Source organism: Poecile atricapillus, chromosome 12 (genome assembly GCF_030490865.1).
Source record: "Poecile atricapillus isolate bPoeAtr1 chromosome 12, bPoeAtr1.hap1, whole genome shotgun sequence".
In the NCBI taxonomy this organism is placed as follows: Eukaryota; Metazoa; Chordata; class Aves; order Passeriformes; family Paridae; genus Poecile; species Poecile atricapillus.
The window spans coordinates 13,417,707-13,435,678 of NC_081260.1; the positions used below are offsets into that span (position 1 = coordinate 13,417,707).

Consider the following 17,972-nt stretch of genomic DNA (forward strand, 5'->3'; position numbering starts at 1 on the left):
TTTGCTTAATTTCTAATAATTATGACCAGTCTGATTCACTGGAAAATTAGGATCTGCAGCTGTGAAAGGAATATACTGTTAATCACTTTCACTGCCACCATTCTCTAAAAGCAATGTGACATTTTTACAGAACCTGCACCATTCTCCTTGTCTGGTGCTTCAGCACAAGCAGTTCACAGCTTGGAATAGCTGCCATACCTTAATTTTCCATGGCTAGAATTGCCTAAAAGGCAATTCAGGTGAAAGTTCCTAGCAAAACTTGTAGCTCTGAATGGAAATCTACTTACAAATATTCTGGTTCTCTTAATACAAAAACCAACTGCAGGATCTGACTACAGCACTAAACGATGTGGATTTTGCTATTTATTTTTATTGTGGAATTATTGCATTATGTCTTTGCCACTAAGGGCAGCAAACAGCTTCAAATGACATGTACCAGGATACTGTTAAGGAAAAAGTCAGCAATATCCAAAATGTGGCTGAGAGCTCAAAACCATCTGTTCTATGTCCTCAAATTTTCCAGTGCCAGGCACATCATCCCCCTGTCTGACCAGGATTTACTGTAGCTAAGAGAACTTTAATGGGAATAATGGGACAAAGGAAAGTGGGAACTGTCAGGGTGACCCTACAAAGCACTGAGGAGGGTAGTGAGGCAAAGGGGAAGTGCCTCTGAGAGAGCTATGCTGTGGAACAGAGTGATGGAAGTGAGGAAATCACAGTTTTTTGAGTTAGATAAACAGCACCATGGCAAGAGGGGTTAAGAAAGGAGAGAAGGTGTTAAGCAGAGCCTTGGGAGGACACAGGTGACGGATGGATATTCATAGAGGGGCAACAGAGACTGATAGAACAAGATATGTGAGTGCAGTGATACAGAGGGACCGGTGGGCATGAAGTGAGGGGTATTCAACAGTGTCAGGGAAATACCCCTGTGGGTCAAATAAACACAGCCACAGTCACAAAATGCCATCAAGCCTTAGGTAAATTAGTAAGAATGGAGCCCATGAAAAAAATGTTTTAGCTCTCTATAATCTACCCTCTTCCTCTGGTTTCTTCTGTTCCTAAAGACTGCCTGAAACTCTCACTATAAACAGATGAAGAGATGGAACACCTCTCTTATGAGGAAAGGCTGAGACAATTGGGGTTGTTCAACTTGGAGAAGAGAAGCTTCTCACTGTGGCCTTCCAGTACCTGAAGGAAATTTACAAGAAAGATGGAGAGAAATTGTTTACAAGGGTCTGGATTGACAGAACAATCGGGAACAGCTTCAAATCAAAAGCAAGTTGGTTTAGATTGAATATTAGGGGGAAGTTCTCCCCTGTGAGGGTGTTGAGGCCCTGGCACAGGGTGCCCAGAGGAACTGTGGCTGTCCCTGGATCCCTGGAAGTGTCCAAGGCCAGGCTGGACAGGGCCTGGAGCAACCTGGGATAGTGGAAGGTGTCCCTGCCCATGGCAGAGGGATGGATCAAAATGGTTTTTAAGGTCCTTTCCAATCCAAACCATTCCATGATACTACAGCTATTGCCCTGTTAAGGCAAACCATATTCCCCACTTCTCCCCAAGAGATAGGAGCCTCAGCACTGTCCACCAGCCAGTGCGGCATTGTCCTTCCAACCTATTTCACCACAACCTCCTCTAGGTGTAAATTAGGGCCACATACAGCTATTAAAGTATTTTGAAAACTTTTGGTTGTATCCTTTATTCCTGGAGCTGTCTGGGCCTGCACGGAACCCTCCGCTGCTATTTCTTCGAGCGAGTACAGCTCGGTATGAGCTCAGAGGCGATATATTCGCTCTTTAGTGATCATTGTTGTGTCCCTTGGCGAGAGAGCTGTGGGGACGATCCCACTCCGGACACCTCGAATCTGCCGGAGCAGCGCCCGAGCGGCCGCAGCCGGAGCCTGCGCCTGCGCCCTGCGGCCGGGCCCGCCTGCGCTGGGGCCGGCCGGGGAGAGCGGCCCGGGGCCCGCGGGGCCGCGGCGGCTGCGGGAATCAGCGCCAACAGCGGGCACGGGCCGCCCCCGGAGCCCCGGGATGCGGCTTCGCTGCTGCGGCAGCCCCCCCGCCCGCGGGCTCGGCAGGGCCGGGGCAGCGGCGGCCTGAGGCCGCGGATGGGCGGAGCGGGAGGAGCCGGAGCCGCCGCGATGGCTCAGGAGAAGATGGAGCTGGACCTGGAGCTGCCGCCGGGGAGCGCCGCGGCCCCGGGCGACGGCGGCGGCCTGAGGCGGTCGAACAGCGCCCCGCTCATCCACGGGCTCAGGTGAGGGGCCCGGGGGGCTCCCGGCCCGGGCCGGCCGTGCGGGGGCTCCGGGGATGCTCCGCCGCGCCACGGGAAAAAGTGGGTTCCTGAGCGCTGTCCCAGGCTGGGAGGGGTTTAGGGAACATATCAACGTGTGGAGGGGTGCGAGGAAGCTCGGGAAGAAGGGCTTTGGTTTTACTGAAGCGCTTTGTTTTCACCAAGGTCTGCTGTGTGTTGCAGAGAAGCACCGCTCGCAACGCCAGAGTTGTGGCTGTTCTTAGACATCGAATAACAATCGCGATGGTTTCTGTAATGGAGCAAGTCTGAACAAAATAAATCACTGCTCTGTGTATGATTACAACAGTAAATGCTTTCCGAACAATCTGGCAAATTTGATCGGGAAGGTCATTTCACGGGACTTTGACATAAGTTTTACGTTTAGTGTAAATCAGTGTGTCAGGTGGCCAGGAATTTTCCTGGGTGATACTAATTTCTGTAGTATGCATTACTGGGAGTAATACAATGTGTTGTGGTGACAGTTGTGTTTGGATGTTGCCACAAGCCTGTGGCAGGTCTGTTTGCAGGAGAGTTGGGTGTTTGCCAGTCTGGTCCTCTTCAGCTGACAGGACAGAAAGTGGCAGTGGCATGCAAGGGGCAGGTGAAAGCTTTCAGACAGGTAGGGTTTCTTGTACAGTTTTGTTTTGGGTAAGTTTATAACCCAAAGGGTTGCTTCTTGTCTCCTCTGGGCTGCCGGGAAGTTAGGAGATGCCCCATCTGCTACATGGTGTGGCTTCCATCCAACTGTAAGGTGGTCCATGTGCTGCTGTTAGTGGTGTGTCTGCATTTTGGGAGAGCATATTGACAATGAATTTCATCAACTGTAGTATATGACATGATAAGTACTTCCTGGTGGATTGATTTTTTCTTCTTTCTATTTCTAAGGAACTGGATATCAAATGATGAACAAATCTCATATACCTCTTTTACCAAAATGGTTAATGGTAATTAACATTGACAGTTCAGATGAAATACTACTTCTTGCCTATTCCATCGTGATTTAATGTTAAGTGAATGTAACTGTGATTCTTTTACATAATCATAATGAAACAACTCTCATTTTACATGTTGATGAAGTATGGAAGGGTTGTATATAGCAGCTCGCCCCTGGGAGGTTTCTGAGCAGGTAAACTAATTGTGTAACTGAGACAAGACATTTTTATAATCTCAGCCTTTTGTAAACTGGAAACTGTAAGACCTTGACTCTTGAAAAAAAAATCCAACCAAATTATTTAGTTCAGGGTTTGAGCAGATAGAAGGGTAAGCTGAGCTATTGCCTTGACACTGTGCATACACTGTGGGTTAGGTGTTCATACAAATAAAACTGAAATGCCATTGAACTAATCTGAGTTGGTTGCAGTGGTTTGCCTGTTAGTTTGGAATTTTCCACCAGAATACTGTTTTTGCAAGATTGCAGCTCTTGGCAAGAAACTTCAGTTTTTCCCAGAATGGCTTTGTTGGGTAAACTGAAACAAAAGCTCTTGCTCTTACACAGCTTGCTTTTTTGCCTCTGCCTCCTGTTTTGACTTCTTCATTTTTCAGTAAGGAACTTGGAAAATGAGTTGCTGCAGATCCAGAGAACAGTTATAAGTGGAATATTTTAGATCACAAAAGTTACCTTTTGCAGAACTTTTAACTCTTGTTTTTGTGCCAAATAAAATTGATTTTAATGGGAACTAGTTTTCTGTGAAAAGTAAGTCTGAGATCTGATCAGTTCTGGTGCTTTTGCAAGGGAGATTAAAGATAGGATTATTTATAGGTCTTTTTTTTTCTCCCTCTCTGCTAGTTAGCACTGAGTATTGGACTCAGGCTATGGTAATGTGAGACAGGATTGTTCCAACCTGTTTTCTTGACTCAGACCACAGATTTCAGGATGTGCTGTCTGTCTTGTGTTTGCATGCCAACCAGTACACTTACACTGAAAAGAACTTTGGCTGTTGGCCTCAACCAAAACTCATCTCTAAACATCATGTCATGCATCTCTTCAATTTCTCCTCTTCCACCTCTGTCACATGGCAGCTGTTTGATCTCTAGTGGGTGTGAGCTGACTGAAACTTCTTGGAAAATTGTAAATGATGTCTGGTCTTATGTACTTGACATTTCGGAGAAGGAGAATCTATGCATTTTTCTTGGCATAAAGTACAGTGCTTATGCCAATTGCTGTTGGCTTTTATTTCACAGTATAAACTTTATTTGTTTTTTATTTACAGCCACACAAAAGCTGTCTAAAACTTAGGTGTCTAACTGGTGTGTTTTTAAACTAGAGGATTCTGACAATGGTGTGTCATGAAAGTGCAGTAGAATTATCAGTCCTTACAGCAAAGTAGTGCTGCTGGTCATGTTAGTTTTAAAGAAATTATATTTGTGAGGGGCTTTTGTTCATCCCAAATTGGTGGCTGAAACAAAAAGATACAATGTAAATTCTTGTGATTTGAATCTAATTACAGTCTTACGTTTGGATTTGTTCACCTGTGCAGTTCCTCGCTGATTTTTGGGCATGGGGATCGTAGGATTGTGGCTCAGATTTTTTTTTTCTAGCTAAACTAAACAACTTCTAGTTTATTTCTGCAGTCGCATTCATTAAGTTCTGATCATTGGCTGTTGAAACACTAGTGATGACATGACCAGTAAAACTTGCTTTAGGAATCAATAGAACTAAAATTGCCTTGAGAAAGAAGTTCATTTTATGTCAAATAAATAATCCTATACCATTTCAATGGATACACTGCTGTGGGGCCTTAAAAACTGGGTTTACTGTAAGTTTAATTTAACCTTTCCTGGAAAAACGTTCAGAAGATATTAAATGTTTGTAGTAATAAGATTTATCAAGATGCTGTATTTTTAAATTCTGTTTTATCTGTGGGATCAAAGCTGGTTTCAGTTATTGCTTACAAGCCATTTATACATTTGTTCTGCTGAATGACATTTGAAGCAATACACAAGCAGCAGCCATTCCAAACATAATAAATCCCCACAGTCTAAACAATTCTTCAGTTATTCTGAAGACACAAAATGATTAATTGAAATCATTAATTGAAGTAGTTGGGAATTGGAGGATGAATGAGTTGATTTGCACTCTCTGCCAACAGGCTAAAAGAGTTCTTACCTACCTGTCTCTGGAGTGCTTTGTCTCGACAGGAGAGCTGTCATAGCATTTGAAACTAAGCTGATATGAAGAGGTGCTTTTTGCTAGGAAGGAAATGGGTTTTGCATTTGACAAGTGTTTCTTTTCACAGCGATAACTCCCAGGTGTTCCAGGCCAGCGTCCTGCGCACCCGCAGGAACAGCACCACAGTCATGAATCGGCACAGCCTGGTAAGAAAACTCCTACACTAACCCAACAGGTGTCAAGCAGAAGTGTGCAAACAGGAATAAACAAAATTAGATTGCAGTCTGTGAAACTAGTAGCACGTTGCTTTCAGAAACAAGCCTTGAGACTGTGACATTAATGTGCTGTAGCTATAATGAAATGTTACTTATAGATCATTTGGCTTGGAGAGTGCTTCTATTTCATTGTGATCATAATTTTACTTGTGAAATAGATGTTCCAAGGTAGAGTAAGAAAGGTAGCTTGCTAAGAAAACTAATTATATAACTACTGTTAACAGTAATCAATGTCTTAAATGATTTGTGATCCTTAAGAAAAAAAATTCAGACAAATACTCCAGCAAAGGTTGCATCTGTAACAGAACCGCAATAATTATATATAAGAAAGATTGGTAGAAAAGCCTTTCTCCTGCAGGGGTGGGAAAACTGAAAGGAAGTGTTATAGTCAAGATTTCTTAATCAAGTCCCTTTCTTCATATTTGTAGGGTGGCAACTTAGTGTAAATCTGTTTGTGCTTATGGTCAGGAAAGAAGAGAAAAAAACAAGGCAAAAGCTCCATTTATTGTGTTTACTCCTGAAGATCCTCAATTGTTGGGCTAAGAAGATGCTAATTCAGGCTGCCTTGCCCAGAACTTGCCGGGAAGTAGGAGCTAATTCACTGATGGGCTGGTTTTCTGCCTGCCCCTCATAAATGTCATAGTCTCCTGGACTTAACCAGTGTTTCCATCTTCATGGGATAAAGTTCCTAACCCTTCCCCTCACACTAATGTTATTAAAGGAGTGTCGTTCTTCTTCACTCCCAGTTGACCAGGTGCTGACAAAATACATGGAATTTTACTTACACTAAAAATCAAGTTCCCCACTGACTGCTAGATCAGTGCCTTGTCTGCTTTGAAATGCTCCTTTTCAGTTATGCTCTGTTGAATATGGCAGGGAGGATGGAATTGGAAAGGATCTTAGAGACTCTCGTCCTTCTGTGGTCTTAAACCAGGATCATCCACAGATAAACGATTTTGTGATAGAATTAAACTCTCAGCATCAAGGACCCTAAGCAACCTTCCCTGGTATTCTTCCTATAGCAAAGGAGTATATTTAGCTTTATGATGTTAGAGATATTCTAAGGAGCTAGATCAGATCTATTTTTGTCAATTAAATTTTATGTAAGAAGGTGATAAAATATATTTCAAAACTCATTTCTTTGTATTTAAGAAAACTAATCCAAGTTTTACTGCAGTGTAAACTGTAAAAGGGTTAAAAGATTCAGTAAGCAACTAAAACTTCCTTATTACAAGTATTACAAGTACAGCTTAAATTTTATGTTTTGTTAAACTTTGTGGACAAAAAGTTGATTCATGTTTGTCTAATTTGTGTGGTATTCCCTGTCAGGGGAACAACAGGAGTTTCTAAAATCTCTGGTAACTGGAGGTCATACACCATCCACCCCATCTTCAGTGCTGTCTCAGTTGCTCAGCTGAATTCCACAATCTGTTTTTGGAGTAGCTTCTCCAAGTCTCAGACTTCAGCTGGTTTATAATGATGACTGCAAGGGCAGTGGTCAGTTTGGGATGAGGCTTGATCTGCAGTTTTCTGACACTACATGTAATTGCCAAGGAAGGGTTAACCAGGCACAGTATCTGCAGTTTATTTTCTTCCAGAAGATAGCAGTGAGTAAATGTTTTGATGTTTTTTTGCTTTGTTTTGCATGGCTGGGGTTTTTGTTTTGTTGCTTAAGCAGAGCAGTTGAGTCTGTGGTTAGATGTTTAGGTGCTATTTCAGCAGAAGTTGACATTAAATTTTCTCTAATTTTTTTTTTTTTCTTTTTATAGGCCAGGTAGTTTCCCTGCTGGGTTCAGGGTGGCCCCACAAGTGGCTGTGCTGGCAGGAGGCAGAGGGCACTGCAGGGCAGGGCAGAGGCTCTGGGGCAGTCCCTGCTCACCTGGGCAGCTGGGCACTGCTGAAACTTTACCTGCACTGGAACACAGTATCTGACACACTGGAGTAGGGGGGAAGGTGTTCCTCTTCCCTGTCATGGTCTAATAGTTTGTAAAGGTTTTATTAGGCCTTTTGCTCTCTTAAAACATTGAGGATTTGAGTAGCATAATTTTAATAAATGGGTTCAGTTTAGCAAGTATCATTTGAAAGTGGCAGAGGTTTCTTTTCACAAGAATTAAATCAAAGGATGCAAACAGTAAAAGTGAGTTTTACACACTGAAAAAGCAAGGATGATGACTTGTTGGAAACAAGATGTAGGATCCTCAGAGCTGTGTTCATGCATTAGACCCTGCAGAGGAACACTTAATTGTCTTTTATATTTGTATTTTTTTTCCTTTTTACATTTGTATTTTATATATGTGTTTGTACATATTTTATCAATGTTAAACCTTAAAGTATGTGGATCACGGTCATAAAATTAGAATATAATGAGTGGAACAAATGCATTTTTACTGTGGAATGACAGAGTGAATAGGCAGGAATGCACTATTGTCCAAATCCTTTTCTCTGTGTGAGAATCAAGGTCAACTCAAGGTCTGCATTGGCTGGTGCAGCTTGGAAGAATTTTTATTAGGTGCCCAAGATTTTTGGGAACCCAGTATAATAGTACAGCTGACCTAAACTGGACTTTAAAAGTAACAAATCAAGATATTATGGCTGTTAGACTTTAATATTACGTATTATGATGACTAAATTCTGGCACAAACGTTAGTCATCCTCTGTGTGAGCCTGATAGGCTGAATTCTTTTGTGAGAAGCAGGGTGTGATGTCTTCATGTTTGTTTTTTTAGAAGGAGGGTTCTGGATGTATGAAGCATTAATAGTCTCTGTTAACTAACCCTGTCAGGCAGCAAAATCCTTGTATTTTCTGTGGCACTGATTAGAAGACAGTGCAGTAACAGTTAACTGAATGTTTGTTAGTTCTCCAGCTTCAGCATGATGAAGAGCTCTAGTAATGTTTTGTGAAGCAGATGAAACCTTATAATGAATGAAGTATAAAAACACCTATAATAATGCAAGCCTTACTTGCTAAACACATCCATTTTGAAAGGACACCTAATTTTTTGGAAGGATTGTCATCTTACAGAGAAGTTAAACCTCTATTCAAGGCTTCGGTTTAGAATTTTTGTTGCCTGAATGGCTGTGACATAAATCAACTGAGGGTTGACAATGTGAAGGATGGGAAATATATGAAGGAAAATTATATTTTGAGAAAATAATCACTTTCAATTACTCGGTTTTGGGTGTGTAGTTTTAGATCACAGCATTCCAGTGAGATCTTGATGCAAAACTGTCAACATTAACAGAAGACCGTTTTTAGTCATGTCTTCTCTGATTTCACCCAAATTGGTGAAGCTCTTGAGAAACCATAAAGAAAGTGTTTAACTCTTTGTTAGCCTTCTAATAGCTGATTTTTTTCACCTGTCAAAGTACTCATTTATAGGCAGACAGCTATCCAGGAACCTTTTTGTACAATGCGTTGTTTTGGCTTTGTATTTTTAAAGGAACTATTGAGGAGCTTTCTGGATCACTTAAATGAAAATAAATATTCTGAATCACATAAAGGAAAATATTTATGCCAACATATATAGTAGAGGTGACAGTGTGCTAGTGAAAAGCAGCTCCATTCTGTGGGGAAAGCTGTCAGTTCTAGTTGCCTGGAAATGGAATGGAAGCCAGGCTGATACCAATTAGCATCAGAGCTTACAAAGCAGCATAATGTGGAAATACATATTAACATATTCTTGCAGGTAAGTAATGTAGGTTATATATACACTGAGAATGTAATAAATGATATAGAATGTTTTTAAAATGGTTTTTTTTTTCAGTTTGGGGCAACACTACTTTCCTAATATTTCTGTGGCACCTTTCCCTCCCTTCTGCTGTATTTTCAATTGTATGTGACTTTGTTTTGCAGTTTGTGCCATCATCTCCTATCCGTATTCCTAGCAGCCGTCTTCATCAAATCAAACAAGTAAGCACAGATTCTTATAAATGAGTTTTTATAGGTGGCTGGGTTTTTTTGCAGTTGGTGTTTAATGTCCTTCAACTGCCTGTAGATTTTATTTTCAAACTGCCTGCCCAGTTCCATGTTTCATGAAGCAAAACGCATCTTAAAGCAAGGAGAAGACTTGAGCAGAGAGAGGATTCTTAAAATGGACATTTTAGAAAGGAAACCTTTAATGTAAACCCTTAGGGTAAAGTTTCACCAAGTTTTTGGCAGCAGTGCCAGCATAAATATTCAGGGCCAATAACAAAGTGTTCCTTAACTTGTGTTGGCACAGGACTTTTGTGCAGCCAGAAAATGAGCAGGATAAGGAAGCACTCTGGCTGAAAAATAGTCTGTACTCTTCTGGCTGGGCTATTTTTCATCTGTATAATTTTCTTATCCAGATCCCTGTACTTGTGCTGTCACAGCACGAACGGAGGGGGAAGGGCAGCAGAGCAAACACTCGGGAAGGGGGGTGGTGTGGGGAATATCTGAGCAGGCTCAAATAGCTCTGCTCCCAGCCAGCACACTGCAGACTGAAGACTCCAGCTTTAAAATCAACAAGCTCAAATTCTTGTGTCTCCTTCATTTTATATCTCCACTTTTTGACAGTAGAATGGTTATAAAATTGGCTTGAAGATGCTTTTTTTTTTTTTTTTTAAGCTGGCTAGTTTTCAATGGATAGGCTTGATTTTTACAGGGTCAAAAGTTAAGAAAACAATTTAATGCTTCAGATAGCATTTTTAGGTTATGGTGCCTGAATGGTGGAAGGCACTTCTGCTTCCTACCTCGGCTATTTAAGGTAGTTGCAGAGTAATCTTGAAGAAAATAACTGCTTGCTTTCATTACGAAAATAATTTACTGGCTTAAATAGACTGTGAAGCACTCAGATCAGTTGTACAGCCCTTTTTATCAATCTAAAAAAGCTTAGGATTAATATGCAAATATCATAGAATCATAAATTAGTTTGTGTTGAAAGGCACCTTTAAAGGTCATCTGGTCCAACCCCCCTGCAGTGAGCAGGGAGATATAATGGGAAATATGCTGAGAGCAAAGGAATCTCAGTGAATGTTGTGGCTCTGTTCTATTACCTGAAGTAAAATTTGATAATTCAATCTCCTGGAAAATGCTTCTGCATTCTTGTTTGTGTCATCCATTTATTAAAGCAAACAGTGTAATTTCCTAATTTATGTTTGTGCATTAGATTCACTAGTTGGAATTAATTCCATGTCCTATATACTCACTGAGAACCTGTGTGATTCACTTCTGATCTCTTTCAAATCTGAGCAAATTATCACACAGGTGAAGGACTCTTAGGAAGGTTAGACTCTTCCTACTTCTGATGAGGATTGTGAAGATGTTTAGTTGAACTTTTGCTCTTGAATTAGGGAACCTCTTCATTCACTGAACAAACTGGGTAGTATTCAGTTAATTTTAAGGAATGGTGTCTGCCTAAGAGGAGATTGAGTCATATTTGTACTTGGTGTTAATGTTTAGTCTAATTTTATATATTTGATCCATCTTAATAATATTTTATGGATTTTTTTTTAGAAAAAAAACCTCACTGACTCCTGAATTCATTGTGTGCAATGCAGTGTATTGCAAATGAGATGCTGACAGGTGTCTAGTTAGTCACTAATCCATAGAGTAAAGCAAGAATCCAGCCATGTTTTTGAGGTTTATCTGTACTAGTGTCCCCTATGTAAAATGGTATTACTCAAGACTGGATAAAGATGCTCTGGCATATGCAGAATTTCTGGTTCATACTATCATTATTCAGTTTTGTAGTTATCTCTTGGTTTGTAGTGAAAATAAAGCTGCTTGGGAAACAGCCAGCTCACATAAACACTTCTTACATGATGGTCTCTCCTGATACATCTTTCTCATCCTCTCCTCCTTACTCTTTTCCATGGATGAGAACTTGAGTTTATTTGTTGCTTAACTGAGTTGAATTAAATTTTCCACATGCCAAAGTGAAGTGAAAACACAGCTTTTCTGATTTGCTGAACAAAGTGGGGTTTTTTTTACCTTATTTCTTCATGTGCTAATCTTTTAGGAAGAAGGAATGAATTTGCTGAACAGGGAAACCGTTCGTGAAAGGTGAGCACTAAGGCAAAGCAGAACAGTCACTGTAGCTGTCTGTGGGCCCAGAACAACACATTTCTTTTCTTCTTTATAGAGAAGTGCAAGTAGCAATGCAGATGAGCCACTCATGGGAGGAGAGCTTGAGCCTGGTAATGCATTCATGCTTTAATTTGTGTTTCTATCATCAGTATCAGGACACTAGAGACTCTCTCATGTCAACATTTCCTTTGATACTTTGACCTACAGTTAAGTTGTTAGTATAGCACTGCTTTTGATCAGCAATTTTTCACACTAACAAGGCATAGAATTATCAATTGTTCAAGGTACATGTGGGTTCCTTGGGCTGCTGTGTCAAAATGAAATTGCATGGATGTCTGCCTATTCAAATTTTTTTCCATGTTCTGATACTCTCCATGTAAAGTTTAAGGGTTGTTTTTTTTTTGTTGTTGTTTGTTTGTTTGTTTTTAACTTTGGGATTTCACACCAATCAATCCTTTTCTTGTTAAGGTACCTGCCTGTAAGATTAATTATGTGTACTGTTTACAGAGTGACAATGATTTTGAAAAATCACTATCACCAAAGCAAGTAGACTTTGTTCCGGTTTCTCCAGCTCCTTCACCTACACGAGGAATAGGGAAGGTGAGAAAAATGTGGTAATAACGGTTTTATCTCAAGTAGAGCTAAATAAATTCAACCAAATTAGTAGCAAAAGATTAGGCCACCTGCTCCTTTCTACCTTAGCTGCAAACAAGAAACTAGAGAGTAAATAAAACCCGTAAAACCCCAAAGCAGAAAATACCAGCTGCTCATCTTGTGGGTGTGAATTTCTGTGGAGTGTTCAGCTGTTATGCTGTGGTCAATAAAAAACAAATAAGTCTATTTAACGAGAGTACAGTGAAACAAATCTGCACGAAAATGGAATCTGTCCAATTTAAAATTATTTTTTCTTAGTAGCAAAAAGTGATGTCTCAGTATACCCAGTTACTCTTTGCTGAATTTGATACTGAATTTGTTTTCTCTGCAGTTAAGCATCAATTGTTACCACATGGGAGTGATACAGTATTTATAATAACACAAACTCTTTTCCTCTCAGCAATGTTTCTCACCATCTTTGCAAAGTCTGGTGAGCAGCAGTGGGTTGCCTCCAAGTCCCAGCCCAAGTCCAACAAGAAGATTTTCAAGGCAAGTCAGTGGATTACATCAATGAAAGAAAATTGTCATAGCTTGTTCATAGTAGGCATTTGAAATACCAGAATTTGTTGTATCCATAATTGATTTCTGAGTACAAACACAACTTCATATATTCATATAGACTTTAGATTTTACAGTGTTGTAAAACATTTGTCAAAATTCTCATGTCACAATGTTGGGAAATGGGCTGCATTGTGGCATCTGTCTTCCCAGTGTAGTCACTCTATTGCTCTCATTCACATTTTTAGTAATTGAATTTGGAGGGAAAGAAAACACAAACAGATTTAGGGTTTGTTACTCCTTTGAGTGATGTGGGCGTACAATTAAATTTTACTAGGCCCTCACAGTTCAGCCTGTCAGCTGAGATGTAGTCAGTGCCTGGATGAGAGCTTTTAGACTGCCCCAGTTGTGAAATAATGTAATTAAACATTTCCTGCTCAGTTCTGTGCTTCCTGGCCTATCTTCAGAGGGAAAAAAAAGGGACTTTTGTTTGGATAAGCTGTTTTAATGCCTATTTTCTTAGTGGTGTCCGTCCAGTAGTTTGTTTTCTGAATATCTTTTGATTCTTTTTTCAACCTTTCTCTTTTAATGGTGATCTCAGTACAGCCTTTGTCTTCTTTTAGCAGGAGAAGCCAGAGCCCAATTAACTGCATACGACCAAGTGTTCTTGGATCAATCAAAAGAAAAGGTACAGTATTTAGGTTTGGCAAATACAATAGACCAACTTGTTAGTTATATAACAATTCATATAGCTTTCTTCATAATTCTGTCCAGTTAGCTGATACTTCAGAAAAGTAACTAGAAATAGAACATATTACTTGTAATGAAACAGACAAATCATTATGTTAGATTTTACTATTCCATTAAGCTTTTAATTCCATAAAGCTAATAATAATTTTATTCTAATTCTTCCCCGTTGCTGACATCATATAGATGTGATAAAAAATCTGATATAACCTGCTTAACAAAACAACAAATACAACTATTGGTATATTTAACTCAAACAGAAAATTTTGAAAGCCCTGGTTAACTGAAGCACACAGGTACTGTACCTTTAAAATAACTCTTCAAAACCCAAAGCTGATGCAGAGGCCTGGTAGGCACCTTACAGCTTTATTAGGAAATGTTTCTCTGTCTTTCTGCATTTTTCTTCAAGTTTAACTTCTGGAAATTTTATTGCACCTATTTTTATATCTTCAAGCTTCACCTTTGTTACAGAACACCTCTGGCTCTGAGAATGTTTTAGAATATTTTCATCTGAGTTCTGTCATAGCCTATTTAAGCATGTACCTGTCCTCTCCTCTTCTAGAGTGTTTGGAAATCAAAGTCAATAGAAAAGTTTTGTGATAATCCTGGAGCTTGTTCCTTTTTCTTATTTTCAACTTCTTTGCTCTGGTGGAGCTGGTCAGTGAACTGATAGCTGGATAAACTGAAACAAAAGGATTATTCTTCACTACTGAAGAATAAATATCTTATATCTAAGCCTTAGTTAATTGTTCACTAAACTGTTCTGAAGCTTGGACAAAATGTTTCTAGGAAATAGACAGTCTTTAAAATTTCAGCATCTGAATTCTATACTCTACGTATGAAATACTGTGTGAACCTCCATTCCGTTTGCTTTGTAGAACTACGTTGAAAGTAGATTTTAGTTTAAATGAGTTGTAATTTTTATCACTCGGTATCTCTTCCCAAAGGTGTGACAGAGATGGAAGATCACCCAAAAAGATTATTCCAAGGATCCACCAACATGCTAACCCCCGAGGCTGCACATCAGGCGGACCTGGGGGCATGGTAAATGTTGTGCTGTTTATTGTCCCTTTCAGCAGAAGCATTACAAATACGTTTTTTTTTCTAGCAGTGATAGTGCTTGAAGCTTTTTGTGCTTTTTTTTGTCTTTTTTAATAGACATATCTCATAATGTAACAGCTGCATAACAGCACTGAAATTATTGCAGTAAACAGGCAGCAATGTTCCCTACAATTCTGCAGTTTCTAGGCCTGACTGATAACATGGGGTGTTGAGCATGTTTAGGAAAAGACACCTCATGGATGATAGCTTTTAGAGTCTGATTCAAATTGCAATCAAATGTGAATGCTGACGCTTTTTGGGTGAATTGGGGTTTTCTTCTTTTCCTTTGTTCTTAGTCACAGAGGAACATGAGTTCCCTGGAGGGTCAGAGGAGCTGGGAGGAGATAAAAAGTACTTTGTTAAAAATGGTAGTGATTGGTAACAGCAAGGGATTTTGATCTAGTATTTTAGTCAAAAGGTTCATCATACCTAGGGTGTGCCCACACAACTGTCAGCAGGTATCAAGGGTTGTTCACATATTCCTGTCTTTTTGCCTCTCAGCTGATGTACAAGTCATGCAGAAGCTTTGATTAGCAGTAGCAAAATAGATGTTTGAAAGGTACTTTAAAAACATATCTTTTTTGCACATCCTGTTTACAATGCAGATAGTAGCGTGGGTCCAGTTGCTGCCTCTTGGTATACGAGATGGTAATTTTTAAAAAATCACTTTGCTGCTATCACTGATGATAGATCAGCTGTAGTTATGAATTTGTGTCCTGTGAAATACACAGTACAATGCAGGATGGACAATTCATTATTGGCTCTCATGGCAAAAATGCTTCTGGCTGTTGTGCTGGCCCAGGGCTTTGAGGATGGAGTAAAGCTGGCAGTGGATTGTTTGTTCTGGAACTTCTGATCTGTGCCCCATTTTTGGGTGAGCAAAGGAGGAAATGGGCAGTGTCCTGTGTGAGACTAGAAATGACTGCACATGTAGCTGCAGGTGTATTTCAGATCACTCTGCTCCTGCAGAGATGCACATGTGTGTTTAGAATGGCTTTGTGATGATTTGGGCTGGTTTTGGGCACTTTCCAGAGCCGGTGCCTCGTTTCTCACGCCCTGGTGTCGCTCTGTTTTCAGTCTGTCCTCACACGCCCTGGATGACAACAGGAGCAGTGCAGGCTCCTCCTGTGACTCCCCAGCTGAAGTTGGCACCAGCACAGACTCTCCAGTGTCACTGTCTGACTCCAGATCCCCGTTTTTGCCAGTCGATCTCATGGCCAAGTTACCGATGAACTGAGGCGCAGGAATCTGCTGCTGGACACCGGGAAACAGGCGGGATATCGCCCGGACTTTCTGTTGTGTGTAACCCATTCTGTTCCTCATAGGAACTTCCAGCAATGTCATTACTTCTAGAAAACTTCCAGAACAGTTCCTTGAGGAGGAATTCACCTTTCTAGTGATTTGTGTGACATTTACTACAATACAGAAGCATTTGGGCTGCAGACACGTTGGGTGCTCACGTCAATCAGCAGGCTGCTGGTTTGCAGTGGGTGTGATCTCCTTGGCATGAGTTACAAACACTGTACATGTGTCCTGTTTGTGGAAGACTTGCCTTTCCAGCAGTCTGTATCCTCCCTGCCTGTGGAGGAGCAGATAACTCACATTTGTCCTCAGCCTAAAACCAATGAAGCAGCTTACTAATTGTTTCTATTCCCAGAGTGTTAGATATTTATATTTTTTTTCTTCTTCATATGAAAGGGAGAATATTGCAGGGGGGAAATTGATTATTATTAATCTTATTGTGTTCTATTATGACTGGCTCTTAATCAATTCTGTATTCCAGTGGATGTCAGAAAAGAACAAATTGGTGAATTGTCAAATTTATATGTTGCATTTTATTCATGATCATGACTGCTGTTGTGACTAAATCTAAATTAGGTGTGGAACATTCTTCTGGGGTTTTGTATCTGGCATTTGTTTCTTTTTCTTCCCCATTTAGATGATGTATAGGAGTGGTAGATGTTCTGTTAAAGGTCTTTTAATAAGGAAAAATAGTGACAGTATTTGGAACAATACATTAAATCCTGAGATTTTAGTATTTAGTATTTCAAAAATGCATTATTTTAAGTCAGTATTTGTCCTCATATATGACAGATACAGTGAGAAATCTTGAATGCCTTTTTACAGCCTGAGGCCGTCAAACATATTTAATCTGTGTTTAATTTCCTGATATTGCTTCCTCAAACAATGACATCAAGTCATTTCTGCTGTTGAAAACTTTGGATGCTGATTGGAAGCCTGGAATCTGGTAATCTGAGATGCTTGAAAAGTCAGTGTGTTGAGGCATCCTGATCTCAGTTCTGAAATTCCCCAACAAGGAGGAAGAATTTGCAGACCCCCCCTATGGACAGCTGTCTGGGATTTTGCAGTGACACCCTCATTGGGGTTGTGCAGCTGAAGTCCCCCAGCTGAGTCCTCTTTACACATGTCTGTGCCTCTGTGCTATGTGGTTTCAAACCTTCTCTCCAGAGAGGTTAAGAATGAAGCAAAATGTTTTATTTTTAAACGCTAAATCTTTGTAGCGTGTCATAAAGTGAGAAAAGTATGGAAACTTCCTCAAGCAGGAGAAGAACCTGCCCTGAACTCTGCTGTGAAAGATTCACATGGATGAAGCTTTGACTGACAGCAGCCATCAAAATGAGAAAGGGATGACTTGAAGTGCAAAGACCTGGCGACCTGAGGGCCAGTGACCCATTTCTGTGTGTCCTTATTGTAGAGAGAAAATAGAATGTATTTAATAGTCTGACTCTGTTCTAGTTAAGATACGACATGGTTTACTTCTGGTATCATTCCTCTTAAATTATTGTAATAATCACCCTGCTGGTTGCAGTCCCTCCCCGAGTCCAGCTGCCCTTTGTCCCCGAGCAGACGCTCACGGGACTGCTGGGCTCTGTTTGCTCTCTCTGCTGAGGCAAAGTTTGGCTTTGCAGTTTCAGGTTTGTGCCAAAGAGTTGCTGTGCGTTCACTCTTCTGTGGTGAGAGCAAGACTCTTTTTTTTTTAAATCTTGCTTATTTCTTGAGAATGAACCTCCTGGTGTCTCTTCCAGTCTTTGTTAGAAGACACATCAGTATAGGGGGGTTTAATAGCTGAGTGTGGGTCAACTTGTCTCTCTTCTGTTGAATATTTATGCTATTTTTCAAATAAGTGCCAATAAATGGAAAAATAAATGTGTTTTACTGTTTCTGCACTTTTTTAGATAGCCATATTCTTGTTTCCTTCTGGGATTAAATACTTTCTTTTAAAATCA

General features: G+C 40.3%; 1 protein-coding gene across 2 annotated transcripts; it reads left to right on the plus strand.

Moving 5' to 3' along the window:
- The first annotated feature begins 1,898 nt into the window (after positions 1–1,898).
- LOC131583414 (P2R1A-PPP2R2A-interacting phosphatase regulator 1) lies at positions 1,899–17,972 on the plus strand. Of its 2 annotated transcripts, none has more exons than XM_058847455.1 (10): positions 1,899–2,256; positions 5,529–5,607; positions 9,529–9,585; positions 11,657–11,700; positions 11,780–11,834; positions 12,232–12,324; positions 12,779–12,867; positions 13,500–13,564; positions 14,571–14,667; positions 15,802–17,972. In XM_058847455.1, exons 1-10 carry the CDS (start codon positions 2,108–2,110, stop codon positions 15,959–15,961), a joined length of 888 nt encoding a protein of 295 aa, XP_058703438.1. In that variant the 5' UTR covers positions 1,899–2,107; the 3' UTR covers positions 15,962–17,972. The 2 variants fall into 2 exon arrangements, with proteins under 2 accessions (XP_058703438.1, XP_058703439.1); XM_058847456.1 differs by having other exon boundaries at positions 13,503–13,564.

Coding starts and splice junctions, on each gene's coding strand:
- LOC131583414 (XM_058847455.1), top strand. CDS start 2,108: ATGGGCGGAGCGGGAGGAGCCGGAGCCGCCGCGATGGCTCAGGAGAAG. Junction 11,701..11,779: donor AGGGAAACCGTTCGTGAAAG/GTGAGCACTAAG, acceptor TCTTCTTTATAG/AGAAGTGCAAGTAGCAATGC. Junction 12,868..13,499: donor CCAACAAGAAGATTTTCAAG/GCAAGTCAGTGG, acceptor GTCTTCTTTTAG/CAGGAGAAGCCAGAGCCCAA.